Here is an 18,478-nt window from a genome sequence, read left to right as displayed (position 1 = left end):
AACACATAAATATCAACATATCGATATTATAATATGTATATTATAATATGTATATTAATATATTCCAGTCAAAGGACAAACTATTGTAGTAAAATAATATCAATGTCACAATGCCTTGCTAAACGATAACTATAATTTATAACATATTACACTGAAATTTCTTCCAGAGTATTACTATTAAGTATTATTATTAAGTGGAATATCGAATATTAATTACATTATTAAGTGAAATATTATGACATTGATAAAATTGTCACTGTCATAATTCGTGTTTACTGGAACATGTAAATATTCACGTGTGTCAACGTTTTAGATTATTCTTAAAATATTACAAATACAATATGACATTTTTTCATCTTATTAAACACAAATAAAATTTCAACATGATGCTCAGCTCAACATACAAGTAAAACACATATGTATAACGTACGTCATATAGTCATCCTTCAACTCATCTCTATATACTTCTCTATATATTTATTCTTATTATTTTACACAGAAAACTGGGTGTGAGCATGTGCGTGCGTGCATACATCTACGCGCGCGTGCACACATTCGTATGCACACACACACACACATCCATGTAAGAGTATATAGAAAATGTAGGATTATTACGAACAGACATTCAAGGACAAAATCACAATTTAAAAATGGTTGAATATATATTTTTATAAAGAAATCTGTTTTGAAATATTCAACAACCATGAACATTATGCATCTGTACGTGTGTGTGTTTAAGTATGTGTGTGTTGAAGCGCGTATTTGCTGTGTGTGCGTATGTAAACTTAAATACAAACTGTTTCGTCGCGTACATATTATATCTTCTCTACTCCTGATTGGCAACCTGAATGTTCTTGATTTTTCTAGAAATTTTGCAACAATATATGTATGATATCGATTCGTTCTATTCGATTGGAGATGCATCGGGATGTTCGTCCCTCCTGTGAGTGTCTAAAGCCTGTCGCTCCACAAACACCGCGCTGCAAATGTTGCAGGCATAGGGTCTTTGTTGCGAATGAATTAACATGTGCCATTGCAAGTATGATCTCCTATGAAACTTCTTACCGCAGGTAGAACAAGCAAATGTCTTCTCACCATGTGTCTTTAAATGTACAGATAAGTTGTTATTGAATATCTTCTTCCCACAGATTTGACAGGCTACTTTTCTTTTTAAGTGCATGGAATTGTGTGCACGGTACTCTGAGAAACTAGAACTAACATGACCACATTTTTTGCACGTGTACGGCTTATTCGAGTGATTCTGCCTTTTGTGTTTCGTCAGATCCTTCTTGAGTTTGAATTTCTTGCCGCAGCCTTCCTCATCACACATATATTTGTGCTCATGCGTATGCTTTCGTATTGTGTGTTCGTTCAATGTGTTTTGGTCTTTACATGTGAAACCGCATGTTTCGCAGCAGAGCATATCTTGTCCATGATCGGCACTGAGATGATGTTTCAACTCTTCTGTCTTATTAAAACCTTTTTTGCAGATATTGCATGAGTAAGGCGCTCTTACGTTCTTTTTGCTGCTCTTTTTGGAATGTTTGCCGCTCTTGGGAGTGTCATTCTTCCAGGACGGTCCCGGTTGCGGACTACCGCTTTCCTTCTTCTCCTCCTGGTTCTTATGATGAACATCTCGTATATGTTTATCCCGATCTCGCAGCGTTCTGAATTTCTTATCACAGCCGGTCTCAGTACACGCATAGATATCGTCCACGTGTATTCGTCTAATGTGATCTTTCAAATTACATTTTCTGGTGAATATTTCCTTGCAATAATCGCATTCAAACATGATTTGCTTGTGTATATCACTGAAGTGACGTTTCGTCTCTTGCATCGAAGGGAAGCTTATGTCGCAGGTGTCACAACGGTAAGACTTCGAGCTGTCGCTTACCTCTCTACAATGAATATTTATTATGTGATTGTCCAGATATTCCTGAGTTTTGAACTTTTTATTACAGCCCGGGCACGTGTATGCATAATTATCCGTATGCTTTCGTTGCTCGTGCCTTTTCAAGTTACGCTTGTCGTTAGATGTGAAGTCGCAATATTTGCACTTGTATAAGCCACGTTTGTGAGTCTGCTTGTAGTGCTGTTTCAACTCTTTAATCAGAGGGAAGCTTTTCTTGCAAATTTCACATATGTGAGTCATAATCTTGCCCTTTTCAATGTGAAATTTCGAGTTAAAATTTCAACTGCCTCGGCTCAATAATCTGTTTGCGTAACCGCGTTGTCCGAATTTATTTTTCCCTGTTTCGACGTTTACCGATATCTTACAAAGAGACAAATTTCGATATGCACTCTCTATATTGCGCAAGTTACTGTTTAAAATTATTGGTATTTATGCTATTCACAATATCCAAAAGCGAAATATCATACAAACAGGAAGGTCGTGTCAGGTACATTCGGCTGTGCGAAACAGTTTGAACACTTTCCAATGAGAGAAACGCGTGAAGTAACCGTTGCGAGCCACTAATCATAGATTTACAAACGATGATCATTTATGATAGGAATCAACCTCTTACGCAATTATTGACTGAGCGCTCTCTGAACGGAGAACCATCGGAGAATAATCTTCGAAGCGGTCTGTTTACATTGCTCGGATAGGCGGAATATTCAAAATGATTGTATTTCTTTCATAGATTATTATCTTGCATATAGTTTTATATATATATAATATAAATATATATATTTTTATATTTTTATATATTGTTACATTTTATGTATTGTTATTGTTACATATTATTGTCCTTTTATATATTTTTGTTGTGTTACATATATTGTTCTTAGCAGATATAAAGGTATAAAAATACTGTGGCATTCTTGATTAATTCGCATTTGTAATTTAGTCACTACTGTCAACATATGCGATATTTGCAAGGAAAGTAGCAGTTATTGCTGTAAAAAATAATAATCATTAATTAAAAATTATACTACCATCTTAATACAAGAATTTAGAAAATTTCTACAAGTTTTGTCATACCGACGCCACGATATTCATGCGATAATTCATAATATTTTACGTACAAGAAACAAATGTTGTTTAAAGCATAAAACGACCTAAATATTATTGTATAATCTGCTGCATATGATAAATATAAAACTAAACACGTACTGCATTTGTAATTCGACATATTATATTTAAATTATACTGCTAATATATTGCTATAAGCAATAAAAACAAAGGAATATAACAGCTTCAAAACACAGTTATCTTATAAAATATATCTTATGTTATAAGAATAAACTATGAAACCTCAAAATTAAAATTTATAACAGTTATACTACTGTAATAAAAATTAAGGTGAATTTTTCATTTAATCTTCGCGGGTGCTTTAAAATCATGAAATTATTTTTTGTGGGTTGGTAGAACTATCTTTGACATCTATGTAGAGTTTCATGTCAATATATTCTATTGCTACAGAGCTACGTGTTTTTGTACATACAAAAGTGAGTTTTTCGATTTTTACTATGTCTGATTTTGTTGAGCAAAAAATTTGCATTAAATTTTGTTTGCGGAATGAATATTTTGCCGCTTACGAATAATTTGCCGGAAACGTTGAGGATGTTGCAGAAGGCCTTTGGTGATAAGGCTATGTCGCAAAAAAATCTTTACAAGTGGTACAAAGACTTGAAAGAAGGCCGAGAACGAGTTCAAGACGAACAGCGCCCCGGACGACCATCAACATCTACCGATGAAAGCCACGTCAAGAAAATCAAAGATTTGCTGTTCGAAAATCGTCGATTGACAATTAGGAACCTTGCTGATGCTACGGGCATTTCATTTGGATCAACCCAAACCATTTTAAAAGATGTTTTGTGCCTCAAACGCGTCAAATCTCGATTGGTTCCAAAAACACTCAACTTTCAACGCCAAAAATTCGACCCATATCGTCCCACAACCACCGTATTCGCCTGATTTAGCACCGTGCGACTACTAGCTATTCAACAAACTCAAAAGACCGCTCCGGGGACACCGTTTCGACTCGATTGAGGAGATAAAAGCCGAATCGAAAAAAGTATTGAAGGCCATCCCGGAAAAGGAATTCTCTGACTGTTTCGAGGATTAGAAAAAACGTTGGCATAAGTGCATTGTGTCGGACGGGGAGTATCCAACACATCAGACAATTTTCCGCATTGTGCAAAGATTACGTTAAACGGGGTGTCTAGTGCATAATGCGCTAGGTATGCCAGTGCGTCGTTCTCTTCAAGACGAGGAATGAATTCTTGACACCTTCTACGAGAATCCCAGAAACAGCATGCGCCGAGCGGCGCGCGAACTCAATTTATCGTAGCAAATGTGCATCGCACTTTACATGTACAGCAATTGAATCCGTATCATTACCAGCGAGTGCAACAGCTGTTACCGCGGGATTTGAAACAACGGATATTTGCGACTTTTGCGAAGGTATTGTCATTAACTTTTTTTATTCGCGGTGATTTGAGAGTATAATAATCATTGAAAGACATACTCAGTGTTTCTCGCGAAATATCGGCGGAATAACTTTTTTCTTGACAATATTCTGTGGACCGACGAAGCTACGTTCACACAAAATGGCTTGTTTAATTCTCGTAATTATTGATATTGGTTCGACGAAAATCCGCACGTCGTCCGTGAAGGCGGATTTCAGTACCGTTGGTCCATCAACGTATGGTCGAGAATAATCGGGAATCAAGTGATAAGTAGAAAGAAAATAATTTTTCCTACTGTTTAAGTGAACTGTTTTTTCGTTCGTTATTTCCGTTCAGATCGGTCCCCATTTCTTTCCGCAGCGTTTAACTGGCAGGATTTATAGACAGTTATTAGAGAACGCGTTGCCAGTGCTTCTCGCAAATATGCCATTAATCATACGAGTGCAGCTCATTTATCAATACGACGGAGCACCGGCTCATTTTTGTCGCAAAGTACTGGAGGTATTAAACGCGCAATTTCTAGACAGGTGGATGGGTCGTGGTGGCCGAATCATCTGGCCGGCATGGTCACCAGATGTAAATGTATTAGACTTTTTTGTATGGGGTCATACAAAAAGTCTAATCGAGCACCAGCGTACAAAGAACGAGGTACTTGAAGCTATTGTTGCGGCCTTCGATACCATTACGGCGGACATGGCTCACCGTGCGACGCGCAATATTGTACAAAGGTCTGAACTCTGCATACGAGAGAGAGGACGGCACTTCGAACAATTCTTACATTAGATTGTAAGAGTGGATTAGGCCTATCGGGGAAACTACTGTAAAAAAAAACGCACCAAGCTATCTACCGCAAGGTGGTGTGGAAATGGTAGTGCATCACTTTCCTACCGCCTCTGAAAAGACGGGACGGCGCGATGTCGCTTGCCGCTTGCGCTCGCTCGCTCCTTGTCGCGCGCGCTCGCCTATCAGCCCTCGCTGACTCCGCCTGTACCAAATGTCTACTTACTGCGGCCGCCCTCCGCTCTCTACGCGCTTGTTGGCTGACATGTTTCAATTAATAACTCGATAACTATTGGCAATTTGACATTATGGTATATGACTTTTCTTCTCGCTACACCCAATCTATCTCCAACTTTCGTCAGCATGATCAGCTATCAAACACCCTGTATATTATTATCTTGCATATAGTTTTATATGTATAGGGTGTCTCAGAACTTTGGGACACGGGCTCCGTAGGGACATAGGGCTAAGTGAGAGGAATAAAAATGTCCTGTGCTGTAATATGAAAATCGTAATAGCTTTTTAGTAATAACCGCGTAAAGTTTGGTATTTTCCACGCCTGTCGCGGTCTATAGACGCTCCGCGGCAAGCTGTGTGCGTAGGGGCTGAGCGATAACGCGTCTCGCGCTGACTGTCGTGATGGCGTCTTGGCGCTTTGACGCCGCGTGATGGTCAACGCGGGCCGCGTTTCGCTCAACCCCTACGCACATAGCTTGCCGCGGAATGTCTATAGGCCGCGCTGGGCGTGGAAAACGCCTAACTTTGCGCTGTTATAATTAAAAAACTATTACGATTTTCACATTATGGCATAGGACTTTTTTGTTCCTCTCACTTAGCTCTATGTCCCTACGGAGCCCGTGTGCCAAAGTTCTGAGACACCCTGTATAGCAAAAAATGAAATTGTATATACATAGCAATGTACAAATCTAATTTTGTGGATGTATATATTTATTAAAATAATATACAATATACAGGGTGTCCGGAATGTGATCATTAATATTTTGTGTACTGGTAGATTGGGTGTAGCCGAGAAGAAAAGTCATGTACTATAATGTCAAATTGGCAATAGTTATTGAGTTATTAATTGAAACATGTGAGCCAATGAGCGCGTAGAGAACGCTGGGCGGCCGCCTCTTGTCGCTTGTGCTCGTTCGCTCGTCGTTCGCGCTTGCTCGCTCCTCATCGCGCGCGTACGCCTCTTGTCGCTTAAGGCCTATCCAGACAAACTTGCATAAGCGCGACTAATCGTATGTTTGATACAAAAAATATTTTTTTACTACACGGATTATAATTGGTCAATTTCCTTATGCATATGCGTTACGCGCTTATGCGAGTTTGTCTGGATAGGCCTTTAGGGTTGCCTCTCGCCGCCCGAGGTAAGCCATCTTATACACAGAGCTCGTCCTGTCGCTTTCTCGTGCGCTCATTCGTTTACATATTTTAATTAATTACGGAATAAATATTGAAAAAATTGTAAAATGGCACAGGACTTTTTTAATTGTTTTAACGAGTTCTACCAGTACACAAAATATTAATGATCACATTCCGGACACCCTGTATAAAAATGCAGGAAAGATAAATTTACGTATTAAGTAATAAGTAAATAATATGAAATTAATAATACTTAACTTTATTGTGTTTAACATTATCTTACAATTATTTAAGATAATGTTACATATATAAATCCAGACTATAAATATGAGCTATTGGCTCATTTGGTATTCGTCACGCGCACTATACACACACATATACTGGACGAGACCAATGTTGTGTCTAAATCTAATTGGTTGTGCCGTGTGTAAGAATTTGATACATACATAGATGTGTATGAAGTTATATGTAAGTGAAATTATGAAAGAAAAGTCACATGCATAACCTCTGCAAAATAATACTGTCAGTGTAAGTGTCGGTGATAAGAAAAGAGAAATACAAATAATAGAATGGTGCAGTGTTGTGTTCCAAAGTGTAAGAACAGGTCCGATAACCAAAATTGGAAAAAAACTAGCAATGTGGACAAAAATCGAAAAATTACATTTCACAGGTATAAAATTGCATGTACTGTAAAATAATAGTACCCAATGTTTAAAAAAGTTTTTTAATATAATATAAATATTTATGTTTAGCATTCCAAAAAATAATACCAACCGCAATTTGTGGACCGATATTATAAATCTTCCGCCACATATTCCAAAAAATGCACGTATTTGCTCTGATCATTTTTCAAAGGAATCTTTCGATCAGACAAATGGATTATTAACGCGATTAAGGCCAAATGTTTTGCCATTGAATGAATGTGAAAAGCATATAGAAACGGAAAAAAGAGAGAATGATTCCTTCATTGTATGCCGTAAGTAGACAAAGTAACATATTTTTATACTTATTTATATTATTAGCATTTATATTATTTATGATTGGATAATGCCTACTGTTTGTGGAGGTTGTGGAGGTAATATAATTGCTAGAAATACAAATTATTCATTGTATTATTATATATTATATAAAATATGTTTTGACGTTTAGCACAACCATCAACAACAGATAAGGAAACAATGACATCGATACAACCATGTACAGCAGGGAAAGCAACAATGGTATCATTTAAAAGAATTTATAATTCTCCAGAAAAATGTCGATTGAGGAATCTATTAATATAAGTTTAGTAATAAGTATATTCATATATAATTATGTAATATATATAATAATAAATATGTATAAGTATTGTTTTATATTTTATGAAAGTTCTTATAATAAATAATATTATTTTATAGTATATATGCATATTTATTTTACTCATTATATAACTTCAAATATTACATAATTTCTATTCCTACTATGAATTTCTGTACAACAAAATAGTTCTTATCATTTTGTTACATTTACTATTTGCCAGTGACAGCAAAAGTCGTTGCATCACACGCTCTGAATATGCGCACTATTGTAGCCAATGAAACTTAGGCACAGTTGCCCCCCGTATTTCAGTACAACTCCCCTCGCCTATCTTACGGGCTTATGCTCTGTCTCTATATTCCTATGTCTATGGTCCCAGCTTAACTATCTCTTTCTGACCGCTCGGTATAATGGAGGGAATAGGGCAGTGCTCCTTCCATGGTTATATTTCAATGAAAGGACCTGACTGCGTTCCTCTATTTATGAACCTTGACATAAACTCATAGACCCATATTCAGAACATGCTTATAACTATGTTAAGCCAGCGGCACACGGTGCTTGTTTTCGTGCTGGATTGCTTGCTGGATGAAAATACTGCGTTCTGATTGATGCATTTCCATCCATCTTCGGAAATGTACCAATCAGATCGCAGTATTTTCATCCAGCAAGCAATCCAGCACGAAAACAAGCACCGTGTGCCGCTGGCTTTAGTGCGCTGTTAACTAATCAGAAGGCATATTGCGTGGCTTTTCATTGGTTAACAGCGCGCTGACATAGTTACAAGCGTATTCTGAATATGGGCCATAGAAAATGGGTGTAGTATGAACATGCAATAATCGGTGACTTTACCGGCAGCGTTTGGAAATGGATGTAGCGAATACAGTTCCAGCTTGAAAGTGGGCGCAAGTAGCGTAAAGTCCTGAAAATCAGTATTGGCCAAAACGCCGGGGTGATTATTTTTAGGCTTTTATTCATCTGCTCCGGTTTCAGACATTGTCATAATATAGAAATATTGCAAATTGTTGTGACAGGTATATATTGAATTATTTAGTATTTCGGTAAAATTATATATAATTATAAGTACTGTTGCTTTGTAATATTATTATTATTTGTATATTTATTTTATATTTAGTATATCTATTGATTATTTATGCAAAACGGGATTGCCATAACCTTTTTATACATAACCTTAAAAATAATTCACATTAAATTGTATCAAAAATAATTTAATCTACAGTTTGCTTAAGTGAGTGAAAAAACTTTCTTGCATAATTAATCCATAATTCGACATCTTCCCTTAATATATAATTTAATACATAATGTTATATTCTTCTAATTTATTCAAGTTATAAATTAATTATTTTAAAACAAGCATAAATTTATAAAGCACATGTGTCGTATAGTATTTTTATTACAATATGTCATATGTTTTACATAATTTGTTTTTCCTGGAATTATATCTTGTTTTTAGAAAAATGGTTGTGAGACAATATCAAGAAGAACTTAAATATTTAGAAAAAATAAGTGAATGTTGTTGGAAGATAAAACAGGGCTTTCAACCTAATATGAAGGTAATATTTTCTTTATATTATTCTTTATATATTTCTTTATATTAGATATAGCATGGCATAGCTACAAAAAGATATTAGAAAAATATTAATATTTTCTTATATTTATTTTGTTATATGTCAAAATATAATTCAAGGTTGATGGAGTATTTTATGTGAACAATACTTTGGAAAAATTAATGTTTGAAGAGCTACGTAATGCATGTCGGCCAGGTACAATTGGAGGTTTCCTTCCTGGAATGAAACAAATTGCTAACGTTGCTGCTTTACCTGGAATTGTATGGAGATCAGTTGGATTGCCTGATGTGCACTCTGGATATGGTTTTGCTATTGGTAAAATTATAAATATACTATTATTACAATCGTAATAACAATATTCAATAATAAAAAAGACATTAAGTAAAATTTACTTACTTAAGTAGTAATTATTACTAAATTAATTACTTATTACTTATTTAGGTAATATGGCAGCATTTGACATGAATGATCCAAAATCGATTGTCTCACCTGGTGGTGTGGGTTTTGACATAAATTGTGGTGTTCGTTTATTACGAACTAATTTGTATGAAGAAGATGTCTTACCAGTAAAAGTAATTTTTCTATAATTAGTATAATAATTAATATAGATTTAAAAGATAAAATCAATCCCTGCAAATTTATATTTCTATAATTGTGAAATAATAGATGTGTATGTATATGTGCATATGATGTAAAGCAGAGGATGTAAATGTGTTTTTTTTTTTTTATAGGAGCAACTTGCACAAAGTATGTTTGATCACATACCAGTTGGTGTTGGTTCTAAAGGAATTATACCAATGAACTCACGAGATTTAGAAGAAGCATTAGAAATGGGAATGGATTGGTCCTTGCGGGAAGGTAAATGAAAAAAACATCATGCAATAAAATCAAGTAATAATGCAAATACTCAAATGTTAAATATATTTAGGTTATATTTGGGCTGAAGATAAAGAACACTGTGAAGAATATGGTAGAATGCTCAATGCTGACCCATCAAAAGTATCAATGAGAGCTAAGAAACGTGGACTTCCTCAAGTATGATAAGATATATTACAATATTCTGAAATTAAAACACTGAGGCACATATATTCTATTGTGTATATGTTCCATTAGTTAGGTACCTTAGGTGCTGGAAATCATTATGCAGAGATTCAGGTAGTAGATGAGATATATGACAAGTGGGCAGCATGCAAAATGGGTATTGAAGAAAAAGGACAAATTTGCGTTATGATCCATTCGGGAAGCAGAGGATTTGGTCACCAAGTTGCTACAGGTTATTTCTTTCATTTCAAATAACTTATTTTCGATCATAAAGTATATTTAATAAGGATTTTCGTGAAAATCATATAAAACTATAATTGATATAACAAAGTAATATTTCAGATGCACTTGTGCAAATGGAAAAAGCTATGAAGCGTGACAATATAGAAACTAACGATAGACAACTTGCATGTGCTCATATTAAATCACAAGAAGGTCAGGATTACTTAAAATCAATGGCAGCTGCAGCTAATTTTGCATGGGTTAACAGGAGTTCAATGACATTCCTTAGTCGACAGGTATTAAAGATATATATTCAAGTGCTAATCAATAGAAATACAAAAGAATAAATGATATACTTATTAATAGGCGTTTGCGAAACAATTCAACTCATCTCCTGATGACTTAGATATGCATGTTATTTATGATGTTTCTCATAACATTGCCAAAATAGAAGAACACATGGTTGATGGGAAACAGAAAACGCTTTTAGTTCATCGGAAGGTAAGGTTTTAGAAAATATTCGACACATTTCAAACAATTATGTATATAATGAATGAAAATTTTGCTTGAAAGGGATCAACAAGAGCCTTTCCACCGCATCATCCTTTAATTCCTGTAGACTACCAATTAACAGGACAACCAGTTTTAATTGGTGGTACAATGGGAACTTGTAGTTATGTTCTCACTGGTACAGAACAGGGTATGAAAGAAACGTTTGGATCAACGTGTCATGGTGCTGTAAGTATATAGGAATTGTATTAATTTTCTGAGTATTATTTATATTAAATTCTATAATTCCAGTTTTCTAAGTAACTTTCTGCAACTAATATGTATTTTGTAATGCGAAAGATGTATCTATATGCAAAAATATATGTATACAGGGACGTGCCCTCTCAAGAGCGAAATCACGTAGAAATCTGGACTATAAGCAGGTTTTGGAAAAATTAGAAAATTTAGGCATATCTATCCGAGTTGCTTCACCGAAATTAGTTATGGAAGAAGCACCGGAATCCTATAAAAATGTAACAGATGTCGTCAATACTTGCCACACAGCTGGAATCTCTAAGAAATGTATTAAATTACGACCAATTGCAGTTATTAAGGGATAATCTTTGCCGAAAGAATATTTTGGTCACTCTGTATAACATCGTGTGAGTGTGTGTCTATTGTGACATGTTGCGCAAACACATTTCCTAAGTAATATTTATTAAATTTTGTGTATAAACACAAAAAATTGGCCAATTATCCAACATCTATGTGATTGAATGATATTGTATTTTATATGAATTATATGAAAGATATTATCACATGATATGAAGATATATCAACATCACATTGATTGATTACATAATACAATTAGGTAATGTAAGTAACTTTACTGTAAATTATGTTTTTACTGTTACATTGTTGCATTTTTCTATATACATTATAAAATCAAGCAATTCTGAAAATAAACTTAATTTAGTCAAATTGTGTTGCATTTATATCTCACGAATTATATATGTAGTTTAATAAATAGAAAATAATATCAGGGTTTTTAAGTCTTTTTTAAAAATCTTTTTAAAAATATTTCGTTAGCATTTTATTAGATAAAATGTACAATTACCTATGTTCGCAATAAGAAAGCTATATTAGACTAATTCGTTGACTTTACACAGGAATTAAATTCGCAGCATTACATTTATAACAAATCCTCCACTGACTAGAGAAAATAATACAGGAGAAACATATGAAAGAAGAAGATAGTCCCATATTTTTTTGCTTGCAAGTAGATAATGGAAGCAAACCATCACCATAAATAGTATGTATGTAGCGTCGCAGTACACATGTGTGATATGACAGTGACATATCGTTTGAACCCTCGAAAAAGAAAGTGCAGTGACGAAGTGATAGTCATTGGAGGAGTTGTATACAGAAATACAAAACCGACCAATAGAACTCATGGTCTGAGATGCATTCCATTGAAATATTATAAAATTTATGTTATTTATAAAATATTAATTATATATTCTAAAGGACTTATGATAGGTGATAGTCAGGAGAAGGTTCAGCTACGGATTCAGTAGTGAACAAGGGGTTTGGGAACTCTGGTGGGTGTGGCAGTGGTCCAGCAGTCTTTGGCTGGCGTCGATACGCCATAAGCCAGCATGACACAGCAATAGCTACGGCAACCAGTGCCAAAAGTGCCGTAATTATCAATGCTATGATAAAGCCGACCATAGAAACACAGATATCTTCCACTCTTTGTGCTGAAGGAGCTGAAACATATTACAAGGAGAGATTACTAACTTTAATATTTTTCACATGCACATTATTGTACAGTACATTTGAGAAACATAAATGAAGACTCAATTAACCAATAATACTCACAAAATGAGTGAACAAACACACACATACAGTCTTGCAAACTAATTTTATTCTCAAAATTGAATATAAAAAAACAATATTTCTCTCATTATGTCGATTCGTATTATCCGCGATTTATGATATTTTTTTAATTTGAGGCATCCATAGTAAAGTATGATGACGGATTTGAACGAATTTGTTCAAAAGAGATGGCCTTGATGGGCTATAAGTCAGCTTAAAAAATTATAAAAGTAGAAACAGGTGCATTTCTCAATAGCGAAGGTGCATTCCCCGAATTCTATTAGGTATCTACAGAATGCATATTTTGACATATATGGCATATTTAGGTATATACAGAAGGGACATTCATGCCTACGGAATATCTCGTCGACATCACACGAACTTAAGCAACGTCGAGTTCGCTGAGTCGAGCGATCGAACGCACGGTTGAACATAGTCGTCGATTATCTTTGGTCCTAGAGCATGTAAAAAATTAAAATAACACTCGGAAAGTTAAGGCCCATATTCTGAACTCTCTTTTCTCACTAAAAGTGACTCTAAAAGTGGCTTATAGCCAATCAGTGATGCGATTCTTTAACTCGTTATTGAAGTTAACGAAATATCGTTAATTCCAATAACGAGTTAAAGAATCGCACCACAGGAGGCTTATAATCCACTTTTATAGTCATTTTTAACGATAAAAAGAATTCAAAATATGAGCTTAAAACTTCCGTGCTTCAGATAGATTTGAAATCGTTGCTCTTCGATGAAAGAATTAATTAATAAAGTCGGATTTTCGTGATAGAAAAATGTCGGTTTTTACAAAATTGTAAATGTTGAATTGAACGGAAAATTAAATAAAAATAGAACAATAGAGATGAAGAAACAGAAAATGAAAATAGAAAAATCCCACTCGGCATGGTAATGCTACGAAGCGTTTTTTTTTATTAAGGGATATAAAATGTAATTAGCCAAATAATAGAGAAAAAGAAATAACAGCGGACGCGAATATATAATAGAATTTTTTTCCGCTTTTAGTATCTTTAAACTTTAATCTAATTTGTTTCACGAAAATGTATAGAAAGATCATATCTGAAACCTATAGATGTATATACTGTATATACTATGATGTATATATGTACATATATATGTACATATATATGAAGGGTGTCCAAAGGGTGTCCAAAAAGTCCTAGACCGATAAAATATCTCGAAAACGAAGCATTTAAAAAAAAATGTTTCGGGCAAAAGTTGTATGGTTTCAAAAAGGACATAAAACAACTATATCATTTTGTTTATAGATGGCGATACTTTCGAAATATCATTGATCATTATTTTTCTTAAATTTTTATCGGCTTTTAGAAATTTCAAAATCATCAAATTAGCGAAAGTCAGAGCGCTATTATAACATATATTCTTGAGATCAAATAGAGTAGAAAAGTCTAGTACAACTTTTTCTCCCAACAAATAGTTAGCGAGATATCGCAAGTCAACCTGTGAATATTGAAAAAGTTACTAACTCTTCCTTAAATATTTAAAAATATAGGCAAATAAAAAAATGTTTCAGACAAAAGCGGTTCAAACTGATTGGTAGAAAAAAAAGATGATATAATAAAAAATTGAAGTTTCCATTTAAGAAAAGTGATAATCAGTGAGTATCTCGAAAGTGTCACTTTGTGAACAAAATGATATAGTTGTTTTATGTCCCCCTTGAAACCATACAACTTTTGTCCCAAACATTTTTTTCTAAAATGCTTAGTTTTCGAGATACTTTACTGGTTTGGAACTTTTTGGATATCCTGTATATCTGTATATACTGATTCGACATTTTTAAACTGATTAAGCTTTCGCGATATGGAGAAATAATTTAATTTATTTTTCGGATGGATACCGCGTCCATAAATTATTTCCGAATAATTTTATGAATATTTCAAGTCACTTTTTCAGGAAGAGTAAATCCGAAAATCAATTAAACGTACATATTGAATTTCAAGTAAGTCCCGAATACTGAAGTTACATGTAATTATGTGAAAAATATAGTTTGCGAAACACAATTGAAAGTTGAATAATATCGAACATAATTAGTTGAGTCTTCATCTATAATTCTGAACTGCCAAGCAGACATATTGTGTTTGCATACGTTTTATCTTACCTTCAGCTCGATCTGCTGCATACCTCTCCTCTTTCCTTTCCAGAGTGAATATTAGGTTCGACTGAATCGTTATTTCTTCACGGAGTTGACCCTCGTATCCATCAGATATGCTTAGAGACGTGTCGTTCATTTCGGAGTCAACGTCTCTACGACGACGGCCGAAAGCATTGTAGCCTCGACAATTGACCTTGAGACAAAAAAAAATACATTTTCGGTAACAGATATTGTCCTTCTATTAGCGAATGAAGCAGTCGCAAGTTATAAGCGATCTCACAAACAAGTACTCACAGGTTGACAGCGACCGAAGCATACGCGGATATTGCATTGGAATCTTATATTGTCGCTGCTGGGGAACTTGAATGCGTTGAAACTAGCCATTAACGCTTGAGTCTCAGAATTTTGTTTCCACTCGCCGAAAATCGTAGGATCTGTCGCGCAGCCATTCTCATCCGTCACAATGTATTCGTTCTCTAGATTATCTTCCATTGTCTTAGCTACGCAGTTCCGCGCAAATCCACCATAAATAGCTGCAATTGTCGAATTAATTTTCGTGTTTTATTCGTGAGAGAAAATCATGATAATGTTTGAGTTTTTTTATTTTTATTTATGTTGAACGTTAAACTTATTATTTTTAAAAATGATAATCTCGAAACCCGTTCATTGTTGTTGTTATTGCTTAAATGTTTAAATGTGATGATAATCAAAAGGTCATCATGTGATAATAATCAAAAGTCATCTACATATTTTACCAAAGACAATACTGAATGCTCACATGAAGGTTGAACTTCCACTTGCAGCATCAGATTGTCTCCAATTTCGGCTGAATTAATTTCATCTCCGTTCTGGGCAACTATCTTCATCAGACATATAGGTGGTGGACCAGTGTTGGCAATTGTTCCGGCTGTCGTTAACATCGAGACATTGAAACCGAGGGTAACGTTCTGCTCTCCAGTCTGATATATGCATTTAATGTGATAAGCCTGCGCCTTATACGTCATCAACTTCGGATGCTTTTGTATGACTAGCACGAAGCTAGCTTGTCCCTGAAGAATGGATAGAAATTATGTGTCATTGCCGTGATAAATGATGAATACTATATATAACGTTAATTAATATAGCATACGCAGATAATTATATAATAATTAAACTTTTTTACTAACATTCACGTGTATCAATCCGCAATTGCCGAATGCGACCTTAAAGGTTTCCGTCTTGTGCTCGGTTTCAGCCGGTATCGAGACAACCCGCCTGCATTGCTCGTCTTTGCTGCGTCCTTTCACGTACAGAACCCCGTCAAATTCCTGATGTAAATGTATCACGACTTGCACCCCGTCTGACAAGCAGCTCACATCCATTTCCGGTTTCGGGAAGTCCGTTCGGCCGTCCTTTCTATCATCTAAAAAATGGAAGATATATGTTAAAATGTTTTTCTCCAGTGGAACGTTATTTTGTGAGTACTCGTAAAAAATCAATTTTATGCAAATAACAAACTATTCACAATATATATCCTGATCATTTTCCCTCAATGCGCAAAAATTAATATTATTATTAGTCTATTTCTGTAAAGGAACATTTATTTTAAATATATTTCTGCAATAGAAATTAATTTCATATATTACTCATTTTTTATAGGAAAAGATTTTTACGAGCCAGCTTTTGTTAAGTATTAATTACATCAATTTTCCATAGATGTTTGCAAATATCTTCGCAATTTCTTTACTTACAGCATTGCGTGTACGGATTGCCTAAATAGCCATTGATGCAAATGCACACAGCTTGATGTCTAGTGGCGTTGCAAAGCGCGTGCACTCCGCATATTTGCTTCTTGCAAGGATCTTGACAGGTCCGAGTGGTCTTTTCGCAATATTTGTCGTCGGCACAGTCGTCGTTACGCCTGCATTCTATCACACCGACTGAAATACGAACCGCGAAACTTGGGTTAGCGAGACGATCATGGAGAGAAGTAGCTCTTGATTAACGTATATACGTATAACGATTTCACAGCCAACTCACTGGTTCTGCAATATCCACTGGTGTCAATCCTGTATCCGTGCTGTGTCGGGCATACGCAACGGCCATATTCGTCGATACTGAAGCCTTTTTCCAGATCGCATACGCAGTAACCCTCCTCGTTTATCACCATATTGGACTGTCTACGGCAAGCTATACAATCGTCGTTCTCGTCCTTGCCGAATCCTGGCGGGCAGACGCAGTTGCCATATTCGTCGCGAACCTGACCTTTCTCGACTGGACATATATTTGCTAAAGCAGAAGAAAATAGATATAATTAATATTCATAATTAATATTTTGCAGCTTAAATCCTTATCAAATTTTTACTTTTATTTTTTACACTTTAACAGTATGGCATCTACCCTTTAATGAAATTGGTTACTACTTAATTATCAGTGATTACCTTTCTCACAACGGACAACCGCGTTTCCGCGGTATCCTGGGAGACATTCGCATATCATGGTCCTAACTGGGCTAGTATCCAAGACCTTGCATACGGCGTTAACACCACAGGGCTCGATCTTTGTACATGGATTGATACATTGTCCGTTGAAGCAAGCGGTTTGAGACGGACACTCGTTGTCTGCCTTGCATTTTTCTTTAACTGTGTAAGAAAAAAGAGTTAGAATCATATTAAACTTTGATCGATTTATAATTAATTATTATTTGGATATGCTACACGTTTTTCACTTTCTGTTAATAATATTGGGTTGTTTGGAAAGTACGTAATTTCAATTTTTTTAGGTAGTATTAGTTGCCTTTTTAAATAGTTAATCTCATTCTAAACCAGAAAATCATTTTACATTTTTACAAACACACATTTCAAGCTTTGTTTGAAAAAAAGTTATTTTGGAATTTGTCAAGTTGTTTTTATTTAGCGTCGCATTAAAAATGGAAAACCGTAAGCATTTTTGTCACATTTTGCTTTTTTATTAACTGTAAAAGTAAAAATGCAGCGCAAGCAAGAAAAAAATTGTGTGCCGTGTATGGAGAGGATGTGTTGACTGAACGCCAGTATCAGAATTGATTTTCGAAATTTCGTTTTGGAAATTTCGACCTTAAAGATACACCATGTTCTGGAAGACCAGTTAAGGCTGATGAAAACCAAATAAAGGCATTAGTAGACGCACATCGTCATTTAACAACACGAGAAATTGTTGAGAGATTGAATTTATCGAATTCAATCGTGCATAAGCATTTAAAACAACTTGGTTTTGTTTCAAAGCTCGATATTTGAGTTCCACACGAGGAAAAAGATCT

The 18,478-nt window shown here is 35.0% G+C and overlaps 4 protein-coding genes across 5 annotated transcripts in view; 2 read left to right on the top strand and 2 right to left on the bottom strand.

Moving 5' to 3' along the window:
• Positions 1–688: 688 nt before the first annotated feature.
• Positions 689–2,436, bottom strand: LOC112588888 (zinc finger protein 160-like). The gene has a single exon (XM_025300211.1). The coding sequence runs from the start codon at positions 2,150–2,152 to the stop codon at positions 905–907; it is 1,248 nt and encodes a 415-aa protein (XP_025155996.1). The 5' UTR covers positions 2,153–2,436; the 3' UTR covers positions 689–904.
• Positions 2,437–7,044: 4,608 nt separating this feature from the next.
• Positions 7,045–7,847, top strand: LOC112588889 (uncharacterized). The gene is made up of 3 exons (XM_025300212.1): positions 7,045–7,234; positions 7,317–7,540; positions 7,714–7,847. The coding sequence occupies exons 1-3, from the start codon at positions 7,134–7,136 to the stop codon at positions 7,845–7,847; spliced, it is 459 nt and encodes a 152-aa protein (XP_025155997.1). The 5' UTR covers positions 7,045–7,133.
• Positions 7,848–8,812: 965 nt separating this feature from the next.
• RtcB (RtcB RNA ligase) lies at positions 8,813–12,179 on the top strand. Of its 2 annotated transcripts, XM_011143494.3 has the most exons (11): positions 8,813–8,891; positions 9,332–9,431; positions 9,566–9,761; positions 9,888–10,018; positions 10,178–10,304; positions 10,375–10,481; positions 10,560–10,719; positions 10,830–11,005; positions 11,076–11,210; positions 11,283–11,447; positions 11,591–12,179. In XM_011143494.3, the coding sequence occupies exons 2-11, from the start codon at positions 9,336–9,338 to the stop codon at positions 11,816–11,818; spliced, it is 1,521 nt and encodes a 506-aa protein (XP_011141796.1). In that variant the 5' UTR covers positions 8,813–8,891; positions 9,332–9,335; the 3' UTR covers positions 11,819–12,179. The 2 variants fall into 2 exon arrangements, with proteins under 2 accessions (XP_011141796.1, XP_025155990.1); XM_025300205.1 differs by lacking the exon at positions 8,813–8,891 and having other exon boundaries at positions 9,642–9,761.
• A 35-nt stretch (positions 12,180–12,214) lies between these two features.
• dpy (fibrillin-like protein dumpy) overlaps positions 12,215–18,478 on the bottom strand; it is a 166,973-nt gene continuing 160,709 nt past the window's right edge. The window contains exons 129-136 of the mRNA XM_025300206.1: positions 17,622–17,822; positions 17,221–17,469; positions 16,932–17,120; positions 16,368–16,603; positions 15,980–16,250; positions 15,496–15,734; positions 15,208–15,394; positions 12,215–12,967 (exon numbers count right to left, since the gene is read on the bottom strand). Of these exons, the coding sequence (XP_025155991.1) occupies positions 12,729–12,967; positions 15,208–15,394; positions 15,496–15,734; positions 15,980–16,250; positions 16,368–16,603; positions 16,932–17,120; positions 17,221–17,469; positions 17,622–17,822 (1,811 nt within the window). The 3' untranslated portion in view covers positions 12,215–12,728. The remainder of the gene's footprint in view (positions 12,968–15,207; positions 15,395–15,495; positions 15,735–15,979; positions 16,251–16,367; positions 16,604–16,931; positions 17,121–17,220; positions 17,470–17,621; positions 17,823–18,478) is intronic.

Source organism: Harpegnathos saltator, unplaced genomic scaffold, assembly GCF_003227715.2.
Source record: "Harpegnathos saltator strain DR-91 unplaced genomic scaffold, Hsal_v8.6 scaffold333, whole genome shotgun sequence".
Taxonomy (NCBI): Eukaryota; Metazoa; Arthropoda; class Insecta; order Hymenoptera; family Formicidae; genus Harpegnathos; species Harpegnathos saltator.
Note: the sequence above shows the minus strand (reverse complement) of the source record. Positions and strands in the feature narration are given on the sequence as shown.